At 42.4% G+C, this 25,184-nt stretch overlaps 1 protein-coding gene across 1 annotated transcript in view; it reads left to right on the forward strand.

The window, feature by feature from the left end:
- The first annotated feature begins 3,737 nt into the window (after positions 1-3,737).
- Positions 3,738-25,184, forward strand: part of LOC141108407 (ficolin-2-like) — a 47,197-nt gene continuing 25,750 nt past the window's right edge. The window contains exons 1-5 of the mRNA XM_073599999.1: positions 3,738-3,895; positions 15,590-15,703; positions 19,698-19,742; positions 21,352-21,405; positions 24,240-24,275. Of these exons, the coding sequence (XP_073456100.1) occupies positions 3,814-3,895; positions 15,590-15,703; positions 19,698-19,742; positions 21,352-21,405; positions 24,240-24,275 (331 nt within the window). The 5' untranslated portion in view covers positions 3,738-3,813. The remainder of the gene's footprint in view (positions 3,896-15,589; positions 15,704-19,697; positions 19,743-21,351; positions 21,406-24,239; positions 24,276-25,184) is intronic.

Raw genomic sequence — 25,184 nt, forward strand, 5'->3', positions numbered from 1 at the left:
GGCTGTTGGAAAATCCAATTGTGTGCATGCTCCATCGGACAATTGTTGTCGGATTTCCCGCAGACAAATGTTGGATAGCATGTTTTAAAATTTTCCGCTAACAAATGTCTGTTGTCGGATTTTCCGCAAGGATGAGCCAGAAGCGTTCAGTCTTGTAAACTAGCGTTCGTAATGGAAAATTAACATTCGTGACGCGGCAAATTATGAATTCTCGAAATGCAGCGCACAATTCTCTTCTTCTTTAATAGGAAAGTAATGAAGCTGCTTTGCTGGTGATGGAGTTATTGCAAACAAATTTTCAAAGGCTTTTTTTTTCTAGTGATCGCAAGAATAATATTATGCTTTTTTTTTTTCCCCGTAGTTTTTAAGATCAAAGATACAACTTTGTTGGTGTCCCTTGTCAAATTTTACCTTGTATTTTTAACTGCCTACTCCCAAACTGTCATTTGAAGTAAAACACATAGCCAAGTATTATTCTCCACAATTTTTTTATTGTGCATTAAAAAATGAAAACTAATAAAATCAGACATGCTATCTGCCGATAGAACTTAAAGTGGTTGTATACCCGCACTTTTTTTTTTTAAACAAAAAAACCTGCAAGGCAAAGGCATAATGAGCTATAGCTCATTATGAAATACTCACCTTAGAACGAGGCCTCAACAGCTGATCCCGGTCCACGCCGAGGGAGCTGACATGTTCCCTCTGCGTTTCTTCCGGGTATCGCGGCTCCGGCTGTATGAGTGGTCGAAGCCGCAATTACGTCAGTGGCTGCATGCAAAGTAATTATTAATTTTACCTACAGGTAAGCCTTATTATAGCCTTTCCTGTAGGTAAAAGTTAAAAAAAGGGTATAAAACTGCTTTAACCAAAAAGTGCATTCTATGCATCCAAAAATATAGAAAATATACCAAATCAAATCATTATTCAACCAAAAAAAACAATGTCAAAGCAAAAACTCCAAGGCCAATAATAAATAACACGTTATCTCCTCCGATTCCGCAACATGTCTGGTTGACGAACGGCCGTTTAGAAACTAACTGAAAAGTGTGAAATGAGAGCGTGAATCAACACTCACCAAACTTCTACTAACACGAAATTAGCAGAAGGAGCCCAAAGGGTGGCACTAAAGAGCTGAAAAGCGACGTAGTACGTCACTACGTTCGTATTTGTTGGCCAACAATTGTGTGGCCATGTGTATGCAAGAGAAGTTTGGGCCAAGGCCCTTCGGACAAAAGTCCACACTTTTGTTGGCCAACAATCCGATCGTGTGTGCGAGGCTTTAGACCCCTTTCACACTGGAGGTGTTTTTCAGGTGCTTTTGGGCTAAAAATAGCGCCTGTAAAGCACCTGAAAAAATGCCTCCCCTGCATCCCCAGTGTGAAAGCCTGAGTGCTTTCACACTGGGGTGGTGCGCTTGCAGGACGTTAGAAAAAGTCTTGCAAGCAGCATCTTTTGGGCGGTGGAGGGGCGGTGAATACACCGCTCCTGCCCATTGAAATCAATGGGCAGCGCTGCCGAAGCGACTGCAAAGCGTCAACAAAAGTTTTCCAGCATGACCCAACAGATGTAGATCAAATATTTGACTTCTGTCCAGCAGGGGCAGCCATACACTGATCAAATATCAGCCTGTCCTTTCTGGACCAGTCAATTTTTGCTTAATGTTTGGCCAGCTTAAGTTTGGGTTCACAGCTATGCGAATTGGATGCGGCTTACACTGCATCCAATTCGCAGAACATTTTAAAAACTATTACTTTCAATCAGTCTGGTTCACATATGTGCGTTGCATTCGCACTCCGGATTACCCAAAAAACACATATTCTTCTATAGGAACGCATCTGATTTGCAGGTGCGTTCCATTGTGAACAGGCATTTTCTCCTCCTCCTCACTACACCTCCCCCCTCTCCCTGCTCAGCTGACCTGCAGCTACAATGGAGAGGAAGCTCTGAACAGCTGCTTTTTCTCTTCGCACAGAAAACAGAGCTGGAATTCGCACGGGACTGGTGTGAATCCAGCCTTAATGTTCACACTAAGTTTTTTTTTCTTCAACCCAGCAGAGCTGAACGAAAAAAAACTGACAGCTATGCAGGCGCAGCTTTACCAACCATGTTAGTACAGCGATCTCCTCTGCTGTGCTATTGTGTTCTGACAGGGGAACGGCCCCCCCGCCAGAACACTCCAGTCAGCGCTCTCAGCCATTGACTCTCAGCCGTCGGAAAAATCTTGGCTGGTTTTTCCGACGGAATTCCGCTCAAGCTTGTCTTGCATACACACGGTCACACCAAATTCCGACCGTCAAGAACGAGGTGACGTAAAACACGTATGACGGGACTAGAAAATGGAAGTTCAATACCCAGCGCGCCACCCTTTGGGCTCCTTCTGCTAATCTTGTGTTTATCTCGTTTAGTAGAAGTTTGGTGAGAGACGATTTGCGCTTTTCAGCCTCCTGCTTTTCAGTCCGTTACTGCTCTTCAGTTTGTGCTTGTGGGTTTGTCAAGAACGAGGTGACGTAAAACACGTACGACGGGACTAAAAAATGGAAGTTCAATACCCAGCGCGCCATCCTTTGGGCTCCTTCTGCTAATCTTGTGTTTATCTTGTTTAGTAGAAGTTTGGTGAGAGACGATTTGCGCTTTTCAGCCTCCTGCTTTTTAGTCCGTTACTGCTCTTCAGTTTGTGCTTGTGGGTTTGTATCTAGTTTTCAGTGCGTTTTTGTCCACTCGTTTCTGATTTTCAGCTCGCTCTTCACAGGCCTTTCTGTTCTTCAGCGCATTCTGTTAGTTCGTTCTGACCAGCCAACCGTTTTGAAGCCATGTTGCGGGTACGTGCTTGTCGTAGAGTTCGTGCTATATGGGGGCTTGGTGTTAGCGTTCTTGCTTTGACCCAAGCCCAGTCCATGAACAGGGTGGGGAGGAGTTCATGGGCCAAGAATTGGTTGCTCCAGCGTGACCAATTCTCTCATATGCCTTTTCTGTAGGAGATCCAGGAGATTAACCCTGATGATTTTAGGAATTTTCTTTTTCACCATCTGTTGGCTTTGCTGACCCCTTATATTACCAAGCAGGACACCTGCATGCAGCAAGCAATCACTCCCGAGCAGACGCTAGTCACTTTGTTGCGGTACTTGTCGACGGGGAGAAGTCTACAGGACCTCAAGTTCTCTACAGGCATCTCCCCCCATGAGCGGAAGTTCCACTTTTGGGTGGAACTCCGCTTTAAGTATATCTAAAGCCAAACTTTCTTGTCTATTTTTGTGTTCTTTTGAAATGTTTTTCTTTATTTCCTGTAATAAGACAAAGCAAGACATGTGATGATTTTCTTATGAAGAATATGGGATTCTGTCTTACAGTTGTCACTGGAACAGGTGGCCTCTTGGGAAGATATACCCTCTATTTATAGATTTCAGTGGCAAATCAAATTTTCGTATTGCTCTCAATTTCAAATAGAGGGTGAATCTTCCCTCTGGGTATACAGACAGCAATGTAATCTGTTCTAACCTTTGCCTTCATTATCCAAAACTGAAAATAATTTACATATACTTTAATGGCTATTTCTGATGAAGTTTAGGTGTTTAAAAAAATCGGATCTTTGAAAGAACAAATTAATTTAATGTTGGTATAGCTGTGTGGCAATCATTATGAAAGCATTGCCTTCACCCTTGATAGAACAAATATAGTTTACAGTGATCTGTTTACCAGACCTTCAGCTATGAAGTTACGGGAAGTTGGGGTGGGTAAATATTGAGACACTGTGTTTGGAATAAAGATAGGCATTAAGAGTCATGTGTGTCAGAAACCAGAGGACACACAGTAGCCATGAAGCTAACGTTACTGCAGGTGGTCTGTGCCACCATTGGGCTATGTGCAGCGCAGACTTTGGGACAAGACGAATGTCCTCGTAAGTAGACCACAGCTATCACTCAATGGACAATCCAAATATGTTTTCATAACATAAACTAAAATGTTTCCTTCATTTTTTAGTAATACATTTTTTCTTGATACTGTATCTGTATTTCCATATTTGTATTTTTATTTTGTTTATGTCTAAATTCTCCTTCCATCAATACCTAAAGTTTTTGTTTATGTCAGAGGGTATATGTTAGGAGGTCTAACTTATTGCTGGTATATTATATTTTATAGCATTTTTTTTTATTATTGTGATCTACATATTGTGTATAAAATGGATTCACAGTTGATGTCTATGTTTTTTCCTAAGGCACAAATCCAAACAAGAGGGATACATGAAAAAAAGTTTAAAAAAAAAAGGTGTTTAGGATAGTCGGTGCAGCCATTGCAAATTTTCATTTTATGTCTTCCTATGAAATTTGTACTGAATGGCTCTATAAGTTTATAAAATAGGAGCTCTGGTTCAACAGTGTGATAAATTACTTTATGTTTAGGTTCTTTCTGTGCTATAAAACAGAGGTTTTGCTTTGACATTTGGATAAATGGTTTTATATTTAGCCTGTATCTGTGTTATAAATAAAAATAATAATAATGATGATGGTGATGATGATTATTATTATTATTATTAATATTATTATTATCATCATCATCATCACCATGGTCATCATCAAAGGACTAGCGCATGGAGTTTAGACATCTGCTATAAAACAGAGGTTTTGCATTGACATTTGGATAAATGGTTTTATATTTAGCCTGTATCTGTGTTATAAATAATAATAATGATGATGATGGTGATGATTATTATTATTATTATTAATATTATTATTATCATCATCATCATCATCACCATGGTCATCATCAAAGGAGTAGCGCATGGAGTTTAGACATCTTGTTTAAACTTGTTCATGAATTAGGGAAAGGATTGTGAAATTAATAATCGGGGAAGGTTTTTGGCTGGAGTTTTAGACACTGTACTAATTTATGGGGGGGGGGGATTAAAAAGTGCATGACAGTTTGGGGGTTGCTGGTTAGATTGGACTTTTTTTTAATCAGATAGTTTTTATTTAAGTTTTTAACAAAGCAGGTCTATATGTGTTCATGTTGTTACATTAAGATAACATCAGTTGAGAAACAATGCAATAGATTACATATAAAGGGCCTTGAACATATGGAGTGTGATAGAGAGAATCAGTGTCAGACCTATTGCGCCATCTAAACAAGGCATATAATGATCTTACAGAAACAGATTAAATTGAACATGATAATAGACACAAAAAAACAAACAAGAAAGCAAAAACAAAAAGCCCTTAAAAAACAACAAAAGAATACAAGGTCTTTTACAATAAAGGGAAAAATAAAAAAATAAAAGTGCACATACACTGCTTAGAATTACAGTGTGTTAACCATAAAGCCTCAGTATGTCCAAGTGCAGTAGCTGTAGTCTATTTCTATGGATTATAGAATGTCCTCAGACTCCATATAGATTGGAGTTTAGATGTTGGGTTAGTTTGTTGCTAGAAAAGAGAGAATAGGTTGAATGTTAGGGTTTGAACCACATTTTTAGTTGGGTCTAGGGGTTAGGGTAAAGTCTTAAAGCGACCTTTGGGAGAGTTTACTGTTCTCTTTATACATATCATTGTGATGGTTTATGTATTTCCACATGCTCTTTCTTCTTAAATAAAGAATTTACAAAAAAAAAGGCTTAAAGTGAGTTTACTTTCATTTTTAATTGTTTATTTGGGCTGGCCCAAATGAACTGCTTCCTTTCCTAATTGATGTGGCTGATATCAGCGCTGTATGAGCAGCTACATACAGTATACAGAACTGTGTCCCGCAGCGGTACGGGGACTTCCCATCTACTGGCAAAAGAAAACCAAGTCAGGTGAAGCTGAGTACTGCTCAGTCATTCACAAAATGCCTTATTTTTTTTTTCATCAATGAATACAAGGCTTCCTCTGATGGGTGAAATGGAGAGACAGGTGGATGACATCACAATTTCCACTTAGGTGAATCAGGGGAAGCCTTGTATTCACTAATAAAAATACAAGGCTTTCAACTCAATTTTGTTCTGACAGCAGGTGGAAATTCCCCATCCCTCTGCCAGAACACAGCGCTGTATACTGTATGTGACCGATGCTACATACCATTTATACAGTGCTGACAGCATCTGCATCAATTACCAAAGGAAATAATACATTTGGGCCAGCTTGGCCAAACAAACTATATAAAGTGAAAGCAAACATGAAGTTAGGCTTTAAAGATTACACTGAATTTTAGGAGATTTTGAATTATGGTTATGGGCTATGGTGAGGTTCAGGGTTTAAACACAAGGATGAACATTAGTGTGAGGTTCAAATGTTAGCATTGAGGATTTGGTTGACTGGAGTTAGGATTATACTAGGGAATAGGTGAGCACTGCAGATACATTATTAGGGTTAGCTGCAAGGTTAGGGATTGGGCTAACAGGTAAGGGTAGTGATAAGAACAAATATAAATCTCTAATTGGGATTTTCAAGGCAATGTAACAATGGATTTGAGTAAAAAATTAATTTATTGATACAGATGTAAGTAGTATAAATTCATAACATACATAAATCAAACTTCCATAATAATTTCAGTTTAAAAGATCACAGTGCATGATAATGGAAAAATGATGATAGATAGTGATACATTTTACTACAAGATACAATCACCACCAGTGGGATAAGGTGGCGCCAAGTAAGCATAATTCCAACGCTTTTCAACATATAGCATTCAATAGAGTATTCCTCAGGGAAAAATTGTATCACAATCTGAGAAAGATCAAAATGACAATATTATAAGTTGCATGCATGTGATACATTATTGATAAAATGGACAAAGTATCCGGGTAGTGATAAGAGGGGTGCTTGGAATTTTGTAGATTTTTCCTCTGGTGGCTATCTGTGCCATAAATATCAGCTAATCATTAAATCAGAATACCCTTTAAAGACCATTTAAAGTCTGAGAAATAGATATTTAGAGTCCATTAAGAAAAACAGTAAAACATTGACTGAGATGGGAGGGGAATGGCCCAGCCCAGTATTGTTGGTGCCAAGTAAACAATGGCAATTCCCAGGTTTCCATCCCCAAAGGTTTGGTTTAAAACATTGGGTGCTTTTTAGAATTTTTTTTTTTTTGGTTACCAAATAAACCCATGGTGTTTTGAATAATACTGTTATTTTTATTTTATGTTTCGATCAATTTTTATTGTGTTTTAATAGAAGGTATACAGCAATAAATGTGGTTGCAGGCACAGCCACTGTAAGAACAATGAGCAGTGAACAGAATCCTGCTAACGTATTCGTAAGGTGTAGTATGACACACACACAATGGCACTAGTGTCATACATCTAGTAATCCTGTTACAAGGTATTGAACTGGTCAAGTATAACAAGCAAACCAAAACATAATAAGCTAAAGTGAAGTATAAGGAAAATTCCCTTGTTCAAAGGCCCATAGTGTAGCGTATATATCAGGCTTATCGCAAATGGGGGTCTTTGGGCCTAAGGTAAGACACTCATTGCTCCTTTGTGGGTTGTTATTGCACACTTAGGAGGGAAGATGTAAGGATAAAAAAACAAAGGGGGGCAGAGGTACTAGCGAGGGAGTAATGAGTGAGATGGCTGTGTGGGTGTCGTAAGTGGTCTTTGAAGGTAAGGGTAAAAAAAGCGGACACTAATTCCTGTCTTCTCTCCCGCCCGCGGTTTGGGTAGACAGCTATGCTGGGTGCTTCTTGTAGTCATCTGTCGTAATGAAATGTTTCCAACAGGACCATGTGCTCAAGAATTTAGAGGGGGTATCTTTTGCTTGGTGGACATGTTTCTCCATTTCTGCGTTTTTTGTGATTCGTTGAAACCAGTCTGCAATAGTCGGGGGATCCGATGATCGCCATCAGGCTGGGATGTACAACCTGGCCGCATTCACAAGATGCATGGCTAAAGAGCGTAGGTATGTCTTTCTTGGCATTGTGGAGTGGTGCAGCAGGAATTGTGCCGGAGAATACTCTAAAACAAAAGTGGTAATTTGATTGGTGAGAGGATGGACTTTTTCTGTTTTCTTGCATGTGGACGTTTACTGTCCCCTTGTGAATATGTGTAGATATTTTCCCACTCGGGTTTGGTGAGCTCTAAGGATAGCTCTTGTTCCCACCTGCAGTTTGTTGCATTAGCTTTAGGGTCATAATTAGGGATGAGCTTCGAGTTCGAGTCGAACATGAGTTTGACTCGAACATCGGCTGTTCGATCGTTCGACAAAGATCGAACCATCTTTCAAATTCAAGCGGCGTGTCACGCCCCATAATGAACTGCATCATCGCAGTGCATTGCTGGCTGAAGATTGGCCGAGCATGCACTATGACCCACCACATGCTTTGGCCAATCACAGCGCCGTCAGCAAAGAGAGCCATAATTGGCCAAAGGCAGGGTATACATTTTCAAATACACTTTCAGGCAGGCAGGCAGGCAGGTGATTCAGTGATCTGCAGTGCATAAAATATATATACATTCTGCTACATATCCACTGCATTCTAGTCTAGCCAAGCCTATATCTGACTGCAGGCAGTTCCTGGTGTACGTTTTCAAATACACTTTCAGGCAGGCAGGCAAGTGATTCAGTGATCTGCAGTGCATTAAATATATATACAGTCTCCAACATATATATATCCACTGCATTCTAGTCTAGCCAAGCCTATACCTGACTACAGGCCATTCCTGGTGTACATTTTCAACGACACTTTCAGGCAGGCAGGCGATTCAGTGATCTGCAGTGCATAAAGATTTATATACAGTCTCCTACATATATATCCACTGCATGCCAGTCTAGCCAAGCCTATATCTGACTGCAAGCCATTCCTGGTGTACGTTTTCAAATACACTTTCAGGCAGGCAGGCAGGTGATTCAGTGATCTGCAGTGCATAAAATATATATACTATCTCCTACATATATACCTACTGCATTCTAGTCTAGCCAAGCCTATACCTGACTACAGGCCATTCCTGGTGTACGTTTTCAACGACACTTTCAGGCAGGCAGGCCAGGCAGGTGATTCAGTGATCTGCAGTGCATAAAGATATATATACAGTCTCCTACACATATATCCACTGCATTCCTGTCTAGCCAAGCCTATACCTGACTGCAGGTCACTCCTGGTGTAATTTTTCTAGTAAACTTCAGGTGGTGTTTTGCTAATAAAATTTTACAGCATGTCTGAAAGGCCACCAAGGAAAGGCAGACGCTCACAGGCCACTAAAAGAGGACAAGCAGGCTCTGTGTCTACAGCCAACAGAGCTGGTCATGGACACGGTGCATCCTCAGCACGTGGCCATGGGGCACGTTTGTCCTTTTTTTTGACAGCTGGCCGTGTTGAGCCACAACATGTAGAAGAGTTGGTAGACTGGATCAGAAAGCTGTCCTCATTCTCTGTCACCCAGGCTAAGACAAGTTTGGCTGCCACTGCAGCTGCCAAAGCGGCCTATTCCATCGGCTCAATGGCATCAGTCACTCCTTCCCTAGCCCCACCATCATGTCCTGAGGAGTCCCCCGAACTGTTCGACCACAGTGTCGGGTACATGCAGGAGGATGCGCAGTGTTTAGAAGGCTCTGATGATGGTACCCAGGTTGAGGATGAAGGCAGTAACATGAGCCCAGAGAGAGGGGGTGCCCAGGAAGGACATGAAACTGGTAGTCATGTTCCCCCAGCTGCAACATACTGCCAGGTTTGCTCCAGTGGCGAGGAGGGAGGGGATGATGAGGTCACTGACTCTACGTGGGCGCCTGATAGAGGAGAGGAGGAGGAGGCACATCTCCAACGAGGCAGGATGCCCTCCAGGGGACAGCTTAAGGACAGCCAACTGACTGCATCACACCGCAGAGCTGCGCATGTGCAGGACGCTGCTGACTCCGCGCGTTTTTTCAAAAGTTCTTTGGTGTGGGCCTTTTTGAGACGTGTGCAGTAGATCGCATCGTTGCTGTTTGCAACATATGTCTGAAGCATATCAAGCGTGGCCAAAACAGCAGCAGCTTGGGCACCACATGCTTGACCAGACATATGTCGAGCTCCCATGCAGTCCGTTGGCAACAGTACGTAAAAGACCCACACCAAAGAACAAGGTGGACCTCTCTTTGCTCCTCATCACCTGGGATCTCAAACCCCACTATACCTTCAGTCCTCTCAGAGACCTGCACTGAGAGGAATGAAGGTGTAGATTTAGGTGTCCCAAGCACTAGCAATCTGCTAGTGATACACCTAAACTCGATTGTAGCAGGCAAATTTCCCTACCCCAGTTGCTAAACCGTCGAAAGAAATTCGGTCCCAGCAATTCACATGCTTTTTTTTTCCTTGGAAGGCCATTCCGTCTCTCTACCGGCATGTGGAAGGCTATGTCTTGGCCTCGTTGGACAGGGCGGTCAGCGGTAAGGTGCACATTACTGCTGACTCATGGTCCAGCAAGCATGGACAGGGATGTTACCTTTCTTTCACGACGCACTGGGCAACCCTGCTGGCAGCTGGGAAGGATGCAGGACAGGGTGCAGTAATGTTGGAGCTTGTTCTGTCACCACGCCTCCAAAATGCTGGTAGTGGTGATTCTGCCACACCTCTCTCCTCCACGCCCTCCTCTTCTTCTTCCTCTATGGAATAATGGACAGGGCACTTGAGGCAGAACAGAGGGAGGAAGAGGAGGACTTCCTTACCTCTTAAGACCCCTATCACACAGGAGGAGGAGGAGGATTGTGTCAGCATGGAGGTGGAGCCTGGCACTCAGCATCAGCAGCAGTCTTCAAGGGATTGTTTTCAGTCCCCAGAAACCCATGGACTTGTACGTGGTTGAGAGGAGGTTGCTGCAGATCATGTCGTCCTTAGTAATCCAGAGGACTCCGGACCGAATGCCTCAGCAAACCTACGCTGCATGGCCTCCCTGATCCTGCAAAGCCTGTGAAAGGACCCTCAGATTCGTGGTATCAAGGAGAGGGATCAGTACTGGCTTGCAACCCTTCTTGATCCACGTTACAAGGGTAAGGTTGCGGAACTTATCCAGCCTTCGCAGAGGAAGCAGAGGATGAAACATCTTTGGGAGGCCTTGCAGAAAGGTTTGTGCAATGTGTTTCCAGAGCCTGGGAGGTTGCAATTTCCTGGTCCTCCTGGACACCGTGTTGCTGAGGCTTCGATCACAGAAGGAACGGTGGACAAGGGGGCCGTCTGACAGATGCGTTCAGACAATTTTTTATTCCACAGCCCCAAGGTCTGATCGGTTCCAGCAACCATCGCCAGCGTCTGATTTACATGGTGCAGGAATACCTTGGGGCAAGATCAGACTTGGAGACCTTTCCAACCGAAAATCCACTGGGTTACTGGGTCTTGAGGATGATTCACTGGCCAGAGCTTGCACAGTATGCAATTGAGCTACTGGCCTGTCCTGCATCCAGCGTTCTATCTGAATGCACATTCAGTGCTGCTGGAGGCTTTGTAACCGATCAGATTGCGCCTGTCCATAGACTCGCTTAATCGGCTCACCTTCATAAAAATGAATCGGTCTTGGATCACCAGCTACCAAGCACCTGATGCTGATGTAATTGATTATTTTTTTATGAATGTGAGATCCCTTGAAGACTTCCTATGCTGATGCTGAGTGACTATCCTGTTATGCTGAGTGATTATCCTATTCCTCCTTAATGTTCATGTTGATAGCTTCTAAGAACATTGGTTCTGGACACCAACACCAGAGCCTAAAGCCCAATTTTTCTGCCCCTGTTTAACAGGGGCGTGTAATTACAATTTTTAATCTAATATTTCACAGCAGGACCCGTTCCTGCGCCCACCAAGAGTAACTGTGAGGGCTTACAGTGTTGTGTCAACACCACCACACCACCAAAGGCCCAATTTTTCTGACCCTGTTCAACAGGGGCATGTATTTACAATTCTTGATATAATATTTCACAGCAGGGCCCGTTCCAGCGCCCACCAAGAGTAACTGTGAGGGCTTACAGCATACCTCCCAACATGCTGAGACAGGAATGAGGGACACCTACTAACAAACGTATGTAGGCATAGGACACGCCCCGTGCCACACCCCCTTAAAAGGAGAATTAATAAAAAAGAAGGTTAATTAAATCCACAAGGGCTTTTTGTTACCACTACTATTCCTTTATATTGGCTTTTAAAATGTTCAAATGCAGCAATTTAGAAATTGGATGAAAGGTTTAGCACTGGGAAACACTTTTTGAAAGATAAAAAGTGCATTTTATATACAACTATATAGATTAGACCAAAATGAGGGACAAATGAGGGGGGAAGAAGGACAGAGGGACATTGCTTCAAATCAGGGACCGTCCCTCGAAATCAGGGACAGTTGGGAGCTATGCTTACAGTTTTGTGGCAACACCACCACACCACCACCAAAGGCCCAATTTTTCCGACCCTGTTCAACAGGGGCATGTAATTACAATTCTTGATATAATATTTCACAGCAGGGCCCGTTCCAGCGCCCACCAAGAGTAACTGTGAGGGCTTACAGTGTTCTGGTACCACCAACACCTAAGGCCAGAATTTCTGCAGAGTATATAGAGCAGGCCGTATAGTATATACAGGCGGTCCCCTACTTTCAAACATCCCAATTACAAATGACTTCTACTTACAAACGGAGGGAGACAACAGGAAGTGAGAGGAAATCTACCCCTAGGAAGGGAAATTCTCTCCTGTAAGAGTTAATATGGTAAAAAGGTGTCTCCACTGATGCTTTATTATCACCAAACCTTGTTTCCCTAAAAACCCCAAATTTTCCAAATCCAATTGTCATTGGGACAGAACGTGAGGTGAAATCTTCTGAACAGGGGCACAGACAGCAAAACAAATATTACAGAGGTGATGATAACCCTTCCCTATGTTATCCAAAAAGCTTAAAAATACATTTTTTGGCTGGAGCTACACTTGTTTAGCTATACTTGTTTATAATGTACCTGTTCCAAATTATAAACAGATTCAACTTAAGAACAAACCTACAGTCCCTATCTTGTTTGGATCGCCTGTATACTGCTGTTCGGAATATATAGGGCCTGGGGGCCCCACGCCTTTTCTTTTTTTTTTCATTTGGGTGCGGGGTTCCCCTTAATATCTATACAAGACCCAAAGGGCCTGGTAATGGGCTGGGGGGTTACCCATGCCATTTTTCTCAATAATTTTCATCCATATTGCCGGGACCCAACATTACATTATAGCCGCAAGCAGTTTTAAATGCCTTTTATTCCTTTAGAAATGTAATTTTGTGTAGGGACTGCTCTAAACATGGGAAACACGCGCCACTTTACAGGCATACTATAGACACCCCCAGGTACGATATTTAAAGGAATATTTCACTTTTATTTTTTCACTTTAAGCATCAATAAAATCACTGCTCCCGAAAAAAGTTTTTTAAACTTTCTTTTGCACTGATTCCTGTCCCCTGGGGCAGGACCTGGGTCCCCAAACCCTTTTTAGGACAATAACTTGTATATTAGCCTTTAAAATTCGCACTTTTGCTTTCTCACGTTCAAGTCCCATAGACTTTAACAGCGTTCGAATGTTCGCACAAACTTTCGGCCTGTTCGCATGTTCTGGATGCGAACCAAACCTGGGGGTGTTCGGCTCATCCCTAGTCAGCATCGACGAAGAGCATAGCATATATGTTAGAGATTAGGTGTCTTTGGCGTTCTTGTCTTAAACATATTGATTCGAATGGTGTAAGCTGTCGGGACCAGTCGGTTCTGGGTTGGGATCTGTCAAGAAAGTGTTGAATTTGGGTGTAAGTCCAGAACGGGAATGACTTACTTATCATCTGGGAAGAGAGTGACTGCAGGGTGAGAAGACGGCCTCTGTGAAAAAATTGTTCTGTGCAGATAGCGGGATATGGCCAGATGTCCAGGATAAAAGAGGTGGACATACCTAGTGGAAAGTCCGGATTTTGGCGAATCGGTGTCTGGGATAGACAATATTTTATTTTTACGGCAGGCTTCTCTGAAAGTTACTTACGTACTTTTACATGATGACGGGGTATGCCTGCTGCTAATCCAGGGAAGTTGGTGTAAGGGAGAAGGTGTCATCGCATGCTCCAATTGTACCCATGTAGTTGACAGGTGTAGGTGTACCCTTGTAGTTGACAAGCTCGGTGGTATTGTAAGATATCTGGGAGGCCTATGCCTCCTTTTAGTTTGGGAATAACTCAATCTGGGACAAGAAGTGCCCCCCATAAAAAGGCTGTACAGGCCCTCCGGAATGAAGAGAAAAATGTATTTGGAAGTTTTATCGGTATGGTTTGTAGTAGGTATAGTATTCTCGGTAGGATATCCATTTTCACAATTGCTGCCTTACGAAACCAGGAGAACAGGCCAGTGGATCATGACTTTAGGTCACGATGTTTATTTTGAAATTACGGGAGAAAGTTTTTAGCGTATAAGTCCACAAGTTTAGAGGGTAATTGGATGCCTAGGTATGTGATCGTATTTCGACTCCATTTAAATGGGAAGTTGGACTGACATTGATTAAGGACATCCTGTGACAATGTGACGTTCAAGGTGTCAGATTTTGAGAAGTTGATCTGAAATTTGGTTAGGAGTTTGAATGTGGAAATGTCTTTAAGTAGGTTAGGCATCGTGATAAGGGGTTCTGTCATGAACAGGTGTGACCAGAACTGTGTGGACAGCAACAGAGGGAACCAAACGCATGTAAAGTGAAGTAATGTAATTTATTAAAGTAAGTGAATATAGATACAAACACCTCCAATACAACACAGTGCACAACAATCCAACTACCAGACAGAGACCCACAAATAACAACAATCAAACAGGCATATACAATGGATGGGGAATACCAGAATCATAAACGTAGCCAGGCCAGGGTCATCAATGGGAGATCAGCAGATGGGGGCATGGAGCGAACAGTACAGGGAGAAGGTGGATGGGATCAGGCTGCAAGGCAAGGGTACAAGGTAACAGGGTCACAGGTTCAGGTTCAGGTTCAGATTCAGGATCGCAGGTACAGGTCAGGGCTCAAGGACAATACCAAGGCAAGTGTGTGAGTGCTTGACAGGTATTAATACACATCTCCTGCAATCAGCCTCAGGTGACGCCTGATTGCAGGAGATAATGTTGGCTCCACACTGCCGGGAGAAACCCACTGGTGGACACCAGTACTGCGGCCCAAGAATCAGACAGTGCCACCAGTAGGTGAAACCTTTCCTGACAGTTCCAGACAGCCAGGAGACACCCGCTGGTGGACACCAGTACTGCAAGTCAAAGGTCTGACAGTGCCGCCAGCAGGTGAAACCTTTCCTGACAGGTTCGGAGAGGAATAAGAGAATATTGTCAGCAAAGGCAGCCAACAATTGGGTTTAATTTGCAATGAGGATGCATCTGATGTCTGGGTTTGCTCAATACTGTTATTTACATGGCAGGATTGTAACTGAGCACCCCACCCACTGAATGTTTAGAGCTGTCATAAGATCTTTACTGAACCAACACACTCAAATTTAGATATGACTGCTGTGAATTACTGAGTCTGGTCAGCTTGTACAACAGAAATGAATACTTGACCAGTAAATTCACAAAAGACAAAAATCTTGTTGTGTGCCTCAAGCTTAACTTATGTGGAATCAGATTATTACAACTTTTGCATTTTTATGTTCTTAATCTTGTTTTAGAGGTGAAAATCCTTGAAGTTGGAGATTCTGATAAGCTGACCATTCTGCAAGGATGTCCAGGAGCTCCTGGGAAACAGGGTCCCCAAGGACTTCCAGGAGCGAGTGGCGAGAGAGGTATTTAAGCAAAAACATAAAGTGTAAATAGCATTTTTTTTTTTACTGTATTAGGCAAGTATGGAAGTTCAGGCAAATATTAAAGTGGAACTTAAAAAAAAAGTTTGTGAATAAGCAGGATTTTTAATACAGAATAAACATGCTGTCTTTTCTGCATTGAAGTATTCTTACCTGTATGTTTAAACTGTGCAATAAGCTGCACTGGGCAGCTCAGTGTGCAATTTCAGATGTGCCGTGATTAACTCATCTCAGCCCGGCCAATAAAATAGGCTGAAGGTCAGAACCCAGAAGAAGACTGGTCGAAGATTTCAACAGTTGGTAGGGAGCTCCTGCACATCACATTGCTGGAGTGATGGTAAGTATACTGCCGCATACACACGACTGGACTTTACGGCAGACTTTGTCCGCCGGACTTTTCGAATGAACGGACTTGCCTACACAAGGTCAACCAAAGTCCGACGGATTTGTACGTGATGACGTACGACCGGACTAAAACAAGGAAGTTCATAGCCAGTAGCCAATAGTTGCCCTAGCATCGGGTTTTTGTCCGTCGGACTAGAATACAGATGAGCGGACTTTTCGACCGGACGCGAATCCGTCGAAAAGATTTGAAACATGTTTAATTTCTAGGTCCGTCGAACTTTTGGGGAAAAAAAGTCCGCTGAAGCCCACACACGATCGAATTGTCCGATGGACTCCGGTCCACAGGACCAAGTATGCCGTAAAGTCCGGTCGTGTGTACGCGGCATAACTCCTCCTGTGTGTACTGTGAAATAAAGACATGTCTGAAAGTGCAGGAAATCTGTTTTTCCATAGGTGGGTAGCCTTGTTTTCATTAGTCAGTACAGGCGTGTTTCCATGACATGAACATGGGCTATTAACCACTTCAACCCTGGAAGAATTTACCCACTTCCTGACCAGAGCACTTTTTGCGATTCAGCACTGCGTCGCTTAAACTGACAATTGTGCAGTCATGCGACGTTGCACCCAAACAAAATTGATGTACTTTTTTTTCCACAAATAGAGCTTTCTTTTGGTGGTATTTGATCGCCTCTGCGGTTTTTATTTTTTGCGCTATAAACAAAAAAGAGCGTCAATTTTGAAAAAAACACAATATTTTGTACTTTTTGCTATAATAAATATCCCCATTTTTTAAAAAAAAGCAAATTTTTGCGACATTATGGCGAACACATCGGATAATTTTGACACATTTTTGGGACCATTTGGCATTTATACAACAATCAATGCTATAAAAATCCATTTTATAGTAAAACCTGCATATGCCTTATCATTATAAGGCACATGTGAGTGGATTGAAGTTTGCCTGTTTATGATTCTCACATTGGTTGTGAACAGAAGCAAAGGAAACATTGTTACTATAAATGTCAATGAGCACCTTAATTAAGCGCGTGTTTTTTTAAACAGCTTTGCTAGTGGGACCGGATCAAAGCTCTATACCAATCGGATTCTACACTTGTATAATTGAACCTTCTGAATACATCCCTATATATTTATTTTTATGTTGATTTTTTATGTGGATTTTTTTACACATTTGGTGGCACTAATAATTTTACACTTTTTTGATTGCTGGATTTTTTTAGGAATTTTACTCACCGCTGGATTTATTTGAGCATTTATATTTATTTATATTTATTCATATATACCGTATATACTCGAGTATAAGTCGTTCCGAGTATAAGTCGAGGCCCTAATTTACCACAAAAAAATGGGAAAAACTTATTGACCCGAGTATAAGACGAGGGTGAGAAATGCACAGCTACTGTAAGTGGAAAAGAGGGTCAACAATGCCCATTTGCAGCCTCACTGTGCCCATTTGCATGCCTCACTGTGCCCATTTGCAGCCATAGGTCCCCCGAACTTCACACTTGGTAGTTAAGGGTTCCTAGATGCCCCCTAGCTGCAGCCAAAATTTGGGGTCTCTGAACCCAAAGTGTCCCGAAATGACATTGCTACAGATGGACACAGTTGACCGACTTTGGGGCCCCGTATCTCGGGGCCACTTAGAGCTAGGAACCCCAAATTTGGTGTGCAAACCCAGTGGAACTAGTACAATAAAATATCCAAACCTGGGATTTCTAGAACCAAGTGGCCCCGAGATACAGGACCCCAAAAATCGGTTCAGAAAATGTCAAGCACTTTTCTGCAGCAGAGAATGACATTTTCTGAACCTATTTTGGGGCCCCATATCTCAGGGCCACTTGGTGCTAGGAACTCCAGCTTTGGATATGTTATGGTATCAGGTCCACTGGGTTTGCACACCAAATTTGGGGTTCCTAGCACTAAGTGACCCTGAGATACAGGGCTCCAAACTCGGTTCAGAAAATGTCAAGCACTTCTGCAGCAGAGAATGACATTTTCCGAACCGATTTTGGGGCCCCATATCTCGGGGCCATTTGGTGCTAGGAACTCCAGCTTTGGATATGGTATGGTACCAGGTCCACTGGGTTTGCACACCAAATTTGGGGTTCCTAGCACTAAGTGACCCTGAGATACAGGGCTCCAAACTCGGTTCAGAAAATGTCAAGCACTTCTGCAGCAGAGAATGACATTTTCCGAACCGATTTTGGGGCCCCATATCTCGGGGCCATTTGGTGCTAGGAACTCCAGCTTTGGATATGGTATGGTACCAGGTCCACTGGGTTTGCACACCAAATTTGGGGTTTTTAGCACCAAGTGACCCTGAGATACAGGGCTCCAAATTCGGTTCAGAAAATGTCAAGCACTTCTGCAGCAGAGAATGACATTTTCCGAACCGATTTTGTGGCCCCATATCTCGGGGCCACTTGGTGCTAGGAACTCTAGCTTTGGATATGGTATGGAACCAGGTCCACTAGGTTTGCACACCAAATTTGGGGTTTCTAGCATCAAGTGGCCCTGAGATACAGGGCCCCAAAATCGGTTCGGAAAATGAAATTTTTTGCTGCAGAAAAGTGCTTGACTCGAGTATAAGTCGAGGGGGGCACTTTCAGCACAAAAAAAGGTGCTGAAAAATTCGACTTATACTCGAGTATATACGGTACTCATTTTTATACACATTGTGAAGCGCTTCAAATATCATTATTTATAAAAATCCATTGATTACTGTAAAAATGTCACTGGCAGTGAAGGGGTTAACCACTAGGGGGCGATCTAGGGGTTAACTGTGTTCCCTGGGAGGTGATGCTAACTGAAAGGGGAGGGGACTGACTAGAGGAATTGACGGATCATGGTTCCTAGCTAATAGGAGCACACGATCTGTCACTTCTGTCAGAACAGAACAGGGAAGTGTGTGTTTACACACACGTGTCCCTTTTCTGTGTCTCCTGCTCACGATCGCTCGTGGCCGGCGGTCGTCGCGGCCGCGAGCATCCGCACCCCCGCTGTGCAGACCCCTGCGGCGGTTGGTCAGGAAGCGGTTAAAGGGTACAGTGTCCAGTGGAAGATGCTGTGTTGGAACTGTGGAAGTGGATTAAGGCACAAAAACATCTTTATCACTCATCCTATAAGAAACATGCTTTTGCTGAAGTAGTAGTAGAACTATAGGCCAAACTTTTTTTTTTTCATTTTAAATAGGGTTATAACATCTGTCAGTTTTATATTCGCCATCTGTATCCTATTGGGGCAATTTCCCTTCACTGCCTGTCCAATAGCCAAAACAGGAAGTGAGAAAAATCCCTCCAATGTAAGGAAATCCCTGGCTGTCACCAGGGTCACCAGAACTAGTGTCCCCATTCAAAGATTTCCCCTCTATTACTGTCCCCGGGACAACCCAAAATTTTGGATTCTCTTTTATTTTCACTTTCAGTGATAATTGTAAATAGGACAAATAGAGAGGTTGGATCTCCCTAACAGGGACACAAACAGCAATAAAAATCTGACAAGGGGTCTAATCCATCTCCACTCTATCCAAAACTATAACAAAGTTTAATGCGTAATTTCGATAAAAGAAGGGTAATTTTTATCTGATTTGTCTTTTTTTTTTTTTATCCAAAAGGACCTCCTGGCCCTCCTGGAGCTCAAGGAAAAAACGGAGAGAAAGGTAACATAGGCTTACATAAGCTTACTTACTTACACACAGCAGACTCTTCAGACTGTGTCATGAACTTCATGCTGCACAGTCCACTTGAAGGAGCATGGCTTGGCCTAATAAAGTATAAGATCCACCGATGCACCAATATGTTTATACAATATATATTTACCTTATACAGTTCCAATCTTTCAGAACTAGCAAGATAGGAGTTGATTTACTTAAGGCAAACAGACTGTTCAGTTTGCAAGGAAAGTTGCACTTTACAAGGGAATTTTCCCCAGAGCTCAGTAAATTAGGTGAAACTCATTTGACTTCCATTATCCAATCATGTGCAAGCAAAAACGCTGTTTAAAAAAAAAAAAATTCCTTTGCACCTGATTGGGTATTCTTCGCAAAGTGAAATGTTACCGTATTCACTAAGCTCTGGGGGAAAATTCCTTTGCATAGTGAACAGCCTATTTGCTTTAAGTAAATCAACTCCATAGTTTCTACAATTAAAGGGAAAGTGTAATGTTTTTTCTTGAATTTTATTTTTTTTTTTCTAAGTTTGTTTTACATACCCGTATTTATCGGCGTATAACACGCGCCGGCGTATAACACGCACCCCAATTTAAGAGGGAAGTTTCAGGAGAAAAAACTTTTTTTTTTTAAATAAACCACTTTGAAGCAAAATAATGGTCAGTGAGCATCAATGCAGCCTGATCTGTGCCCATATGCAGTCTAATCAGTGCCCATCTCATCATGATGAATCTCCATGCCATAGTAGAGGATACAGCCCATATATTGCACTGTTATCAGCATGTGGATGCATGCACAGCAAGTACAGCCAGCACATTAGCTGAGTGTAATCGAGGCCAGTGGGACTGATCTGTGTATGTGAGTACTCTAGCTCTGTAAGTTGGTGGCAGCAAAGGATGGATGGTGTACACATGGATGTAGTATATACTATGGTACAACTTACTTGTGCACTACGGGAATCACTTTTCCCTGTAGTATTGTAGATGCTGCCATCGAGGGGAAGGAGGAGACGAGCACTGACGAAATAGAGCCGGATCTCCTGTGTACTGTGTTTCTCCTGTGCTCGGCGTCACGCTCAGTCCCGCCCCTTGGTGGGGCATAACGCCGGTCCAATCCGGGGACGTTCATGCTAGGAGCGTGACCCAGGGGGCGGGACTGAGCATGACAACAAGCCAAGTACAAAGGAGATTCGGCTCTATTTCGGCAGTGCTCGTCTCCTCCTTCCCCTCGGTGGCAGACTATATCGGCGTATAACACGTACACACGATTTCCCCCCTATTTTAAGGGGGGAAAGTGCGTGTTATATGCCGATAAATACGGTAATTTCTTGCAAGGGCTGTGATTGCCCGCACAGGATGTGCATCTGCGTGCAGACAGTCCTATTCATGTTTATTGGACTGCAGTGGCTGTCAGTGCAGCTGCTGCGTCCCAATAGACATGAATGGGCCTGCCAGCACACATATGCATAGAACACCTGTGCATCCCATGCAGACAAACACAGCCCTTTGCATGGATGTATGCTTAAGAATGCCCATGTGAACGAGGCCCTACTGAGACTACAAAACAGATTTTTTTTTTCTAATCAACTTTCTTTTTTTAGGTGAAAAGGGAGATACTGGAGAAAACGGAGAACCGGGGCTTCCTGGGCCACAAGGTAACAAAAAACATTTCTTCCTTCAAAATTCAAGCACAGACTATTTAGGCAAATATTAAACACAACAGTGCCCACTGTGAGGGAGTATGTGACTCTTTCGCTCGTCTACCAACGAGAGGCCTATTGCCAGTACTAAGCTCTGTGACACCAAGGGGCCGGAAGGACCAACCTTAGCTCTGTGTAAGCTCTAATCAGAGAGACTTGGAGCACACACAAAGCTTTTCAAGTACTTTGCTCTTTGTGATGAACAGAGCAGCGGGATAGTGAGTATATGCAGTTGGAGGTGCGGGGCAATTAAGTGAACCTACTAAAAGCATAGGATAGCTCGTTTGGGACTCTACCAGCAGATAAGAGAAGGGGAAGAGATATAAAAAAAGTTAATTTTTTTAAAGCTAGCCATACACTAGTCTAATTTGGTTTGTTTGATTTTCTAAAGAATAGTGGGGTCAAATCGACATTTTCAACTGCAGTAAAATAAAAATTTGAAGGAGCAGTATGTTTTGTTTTTTTAATGCACAGAGTTCTATTAGTATGATTTTTGTTTGGGAAGTCCATTCATTTCAAAATTGAATGTTAAAAACAACCGAAATTTTGAAGTACTTTTAAACGATACTTGTCAATTCATCGAATATACTGAGAATTTTCGTACAAATGTCGGTGCACATTTGTTTGAAAACCAACTAAGGCCAGCTTACATTATACAATATTTGATATGAGCACACAGGTGGTAAATGCGGGCGGGGGGAGGTTATATGTTATATTTATGGTCAGTCACCTACTGGTCCCAGGGACTGTTGCCTATCCTACAGTTATGCACTAGTGTATAACACTTATTTTGTTACTTTTACCCATATCAGTTGTTACCCGTTTATTATATTTAAGATTTAACATCTCAAAGATATGATGTGGGTTAAATGAGAGTTCTTTGACCAAGAGTGAAAGCTTTAACACAATAAAAAAATGTATTGGTAAGTAGTTGAAAGTCTATCTATAATCTACACCAAGGAACAAAATATTAGGTTGAAACAGGGCTTTTTTTCTCAGAGAATAGGTGCAGGAACTCCCCCTTTTGGGAGTTACCCATTGTCTTTGCCCCTACCTACCTCTGAGCACCAGTCCTTGGTTCCACCCCCTACCCACCTCCTAGCTCTGGCCCTTTTAGAGAATACAGAACCAAGTAACATTTGTGGTACTAAGTAATTTGTATGGAATTTGATATTGATAACAAGAAAAGTAGTAAAATAGACCCCACACAGCCAACAACAATAGACCCACCAGCAACAATAGATCCCCCCTGCAACAATGGACCACCTACAACAAAATACCCCCAGCAACAATAGACCCTCTAGCAGCCAGCTATAATAGACTGCTCCCTCAACAGTAGATCCCTCCCAGCAACAATAGACCTCCCCAGCAGCAATCAACCCTTCTGCAGTAATAGATCCCCTCCAACAACAATAGATCCACCAGCAGCCAGCATCAATAGACACTGTAGCACAACCCAGCACTCCTTGCCGTTACATACATTCAGTGCTGGAGGTGCCGGAACTGCGTTCCCCCACGTTCCCACTGAAAAAAAGCCCTGGGTTAAAATAAGAGAATTACCTTTCTTTCTCTCCCCCACTTCCATATCATAGCTCTTTTATCAGAGCGCACCTGATTTGTACTCACTTAACCAACATATTATAACTAAAGGTGGTACAGATATATACAATAACTTAAAAGATATAAATGTATTACTTTCCACCTTCTGTTTTCACGTCAGGTGTACATGATTCTTAATGATTAGAAACTTTACATTAATCATTTACATTACTATTATTGTATAACAAAGAGCTTAACCATATATTGGCTGCTCTACCAGAAAAAGCGGTTTCCCCCATCTAGTCTGTGTATATCAATACAGGCTGATGCCTCATTGGTTGGCATAGCGTGGCTTCTGATTGGTTAGCTTCCCTATACTTTGCATAAGTCAGCCCCCTTTAATGCACATCCTAGTGACTATTCTGAGCAGGAGAATGTTCCTGGGAAGTTAAAGTGGTGTTCCGGCCGAAATTATACTTTTTAAATTTAAAATACCCCTATAATACACAAGCTTAATGTATTCTAGTAAAGTTAGTCTGTAAACTAAGGTCTGTTTTATTAGTTTATAGCAGTAGTTTGTTATTTTATAAACTTACAGCAGGCCGTGGCCATCTTAAGTGTGGGCATCTGAAGCCAGACTGTATTTCTTCCTGGATCTCATCCTTGCAGATCTCGCACATGCTCAGTGCAGCACAAGCAGTGTAATAGATTTCAGGTCAGGTTTCCATAGCAACGGCAGTGTCAGAGGAAGTTGCCGTCCCCTTCCCAGAAAGCATTGCAAACAGGAAACGATGCGATGGGCCACGGCCAGGGAGGAGGAAGTGAAAAATTAATACAGCAGATATACAGTAAGTGCTGAGAAAAAAAATAAAAAAATATCCAAGTCATTTACAGTGCACAGTTTAGTGAGGGATGCTGAAGAGTTGTAAAAGTGGGTGGAACTCCACTTTAAGTATTGATTCCGGACTGGGCCTCCCTTCATTGCATATCCCAGCATGGGATCCTTTGAAGTGAGTATGTGTAAAACAATGAGGTTTGAAACCCATTGTTTGTACACAAACGTCTGGGCACCGACTTGTCTAATCTACTCCGAGATATATGTGAAGATAATATCTTGCGGCCTGCATAGATACAAGCTAAATGATATATATTCCTAATTACAATATTTTACAGCTATTAATGGAGATTTCACATACACTCATAAGGCAACACAGTTGTTTATATGAAAATATTGTTGTTGTTTTTTACAGGACCAAGAGGATCTACAGGGATACCAGGACTCAGAGGTGTGCATGTTAAAATGTGATTTCTACATCTCTATCACATTTATGAAAAACCCTTCTGTTTATTAAAAAAGCAAAAGATTTCCTATTTTTGTCCCCTATAATACGTAACTAAACCCATCGATTTAATTGTTTCCCAAAAATGTTACATTTAAGGCATGCTGTGAATAACGTTCACAATTATTTATGCTCTCAACTGAACTGTCAAACCATGAAATGACAGGTGTGATAACTAGTCACTAGTGCAACACTATGGCAACAGCACATCAGAGGCTAAGATGGCAGCTTCCTTGGCTATAGAGGACAGGAGCGTTTAATTACATAGAGGACAGGAGGGTTTAAATCCTTTTTAATTACATATCAGCTCAGAACATGTGGGTTGCTGGAGAGCCAGGAGACCAAGCTATACGTGACAGTGGGATTCATTTACTAATACTGGAGAGTACAAAGTTTGGTGCAGCTGTGCATGGTAGCCAATCAGCTTCCAGGTCTTTTTTTTGTCAAAGCTTAAAGAGGAAGTAAACTCTCCCACTCCATTGCCACTTTTCATCTAGACCATTACATGAAGTTATAAGAAAACATTATCATTTGTAAATAAGCCTCAATCGCATATTACTTACTTTTTATAATAACTTTTATAAATGATGTCTCCAGGGATTAGGCTGCACCATTTTAGGTATTGTTTCCCGAGTCTGCATTGCATATTACGTCCGCCCTTTCATTATGGCTTGCTGTTTTCTCGGGCATGCGTGATCACGTCTTAACCAAGCATCAGTTTCGTTCCTATGGCGACCTTGCTCCGCCGCTCATAGCTGACCGGAGAGTGCAGAATTGTATAGCAGTTTTAACGTGTGCCTGCCTGTCAGGCTGCTGTATGCGGCGGCTAATCCCTGCTATGGTATGCAGTACGAG

This window comes from Aquarana catesbeiana, linkage group LG09, assembly GCF_042186555.1.
Source record: "Aquarana catesbeiana isolate 2022-GZ linkage group LG09, ASM4218655v1, whole genome shotgun sequence".
Classification (NCBI taxonomy): Eukaryota; Metazoa; Chordata; class Amphibia; order Anura; family Ranidae; genus Aquarana; species Aquarana catesbeiana.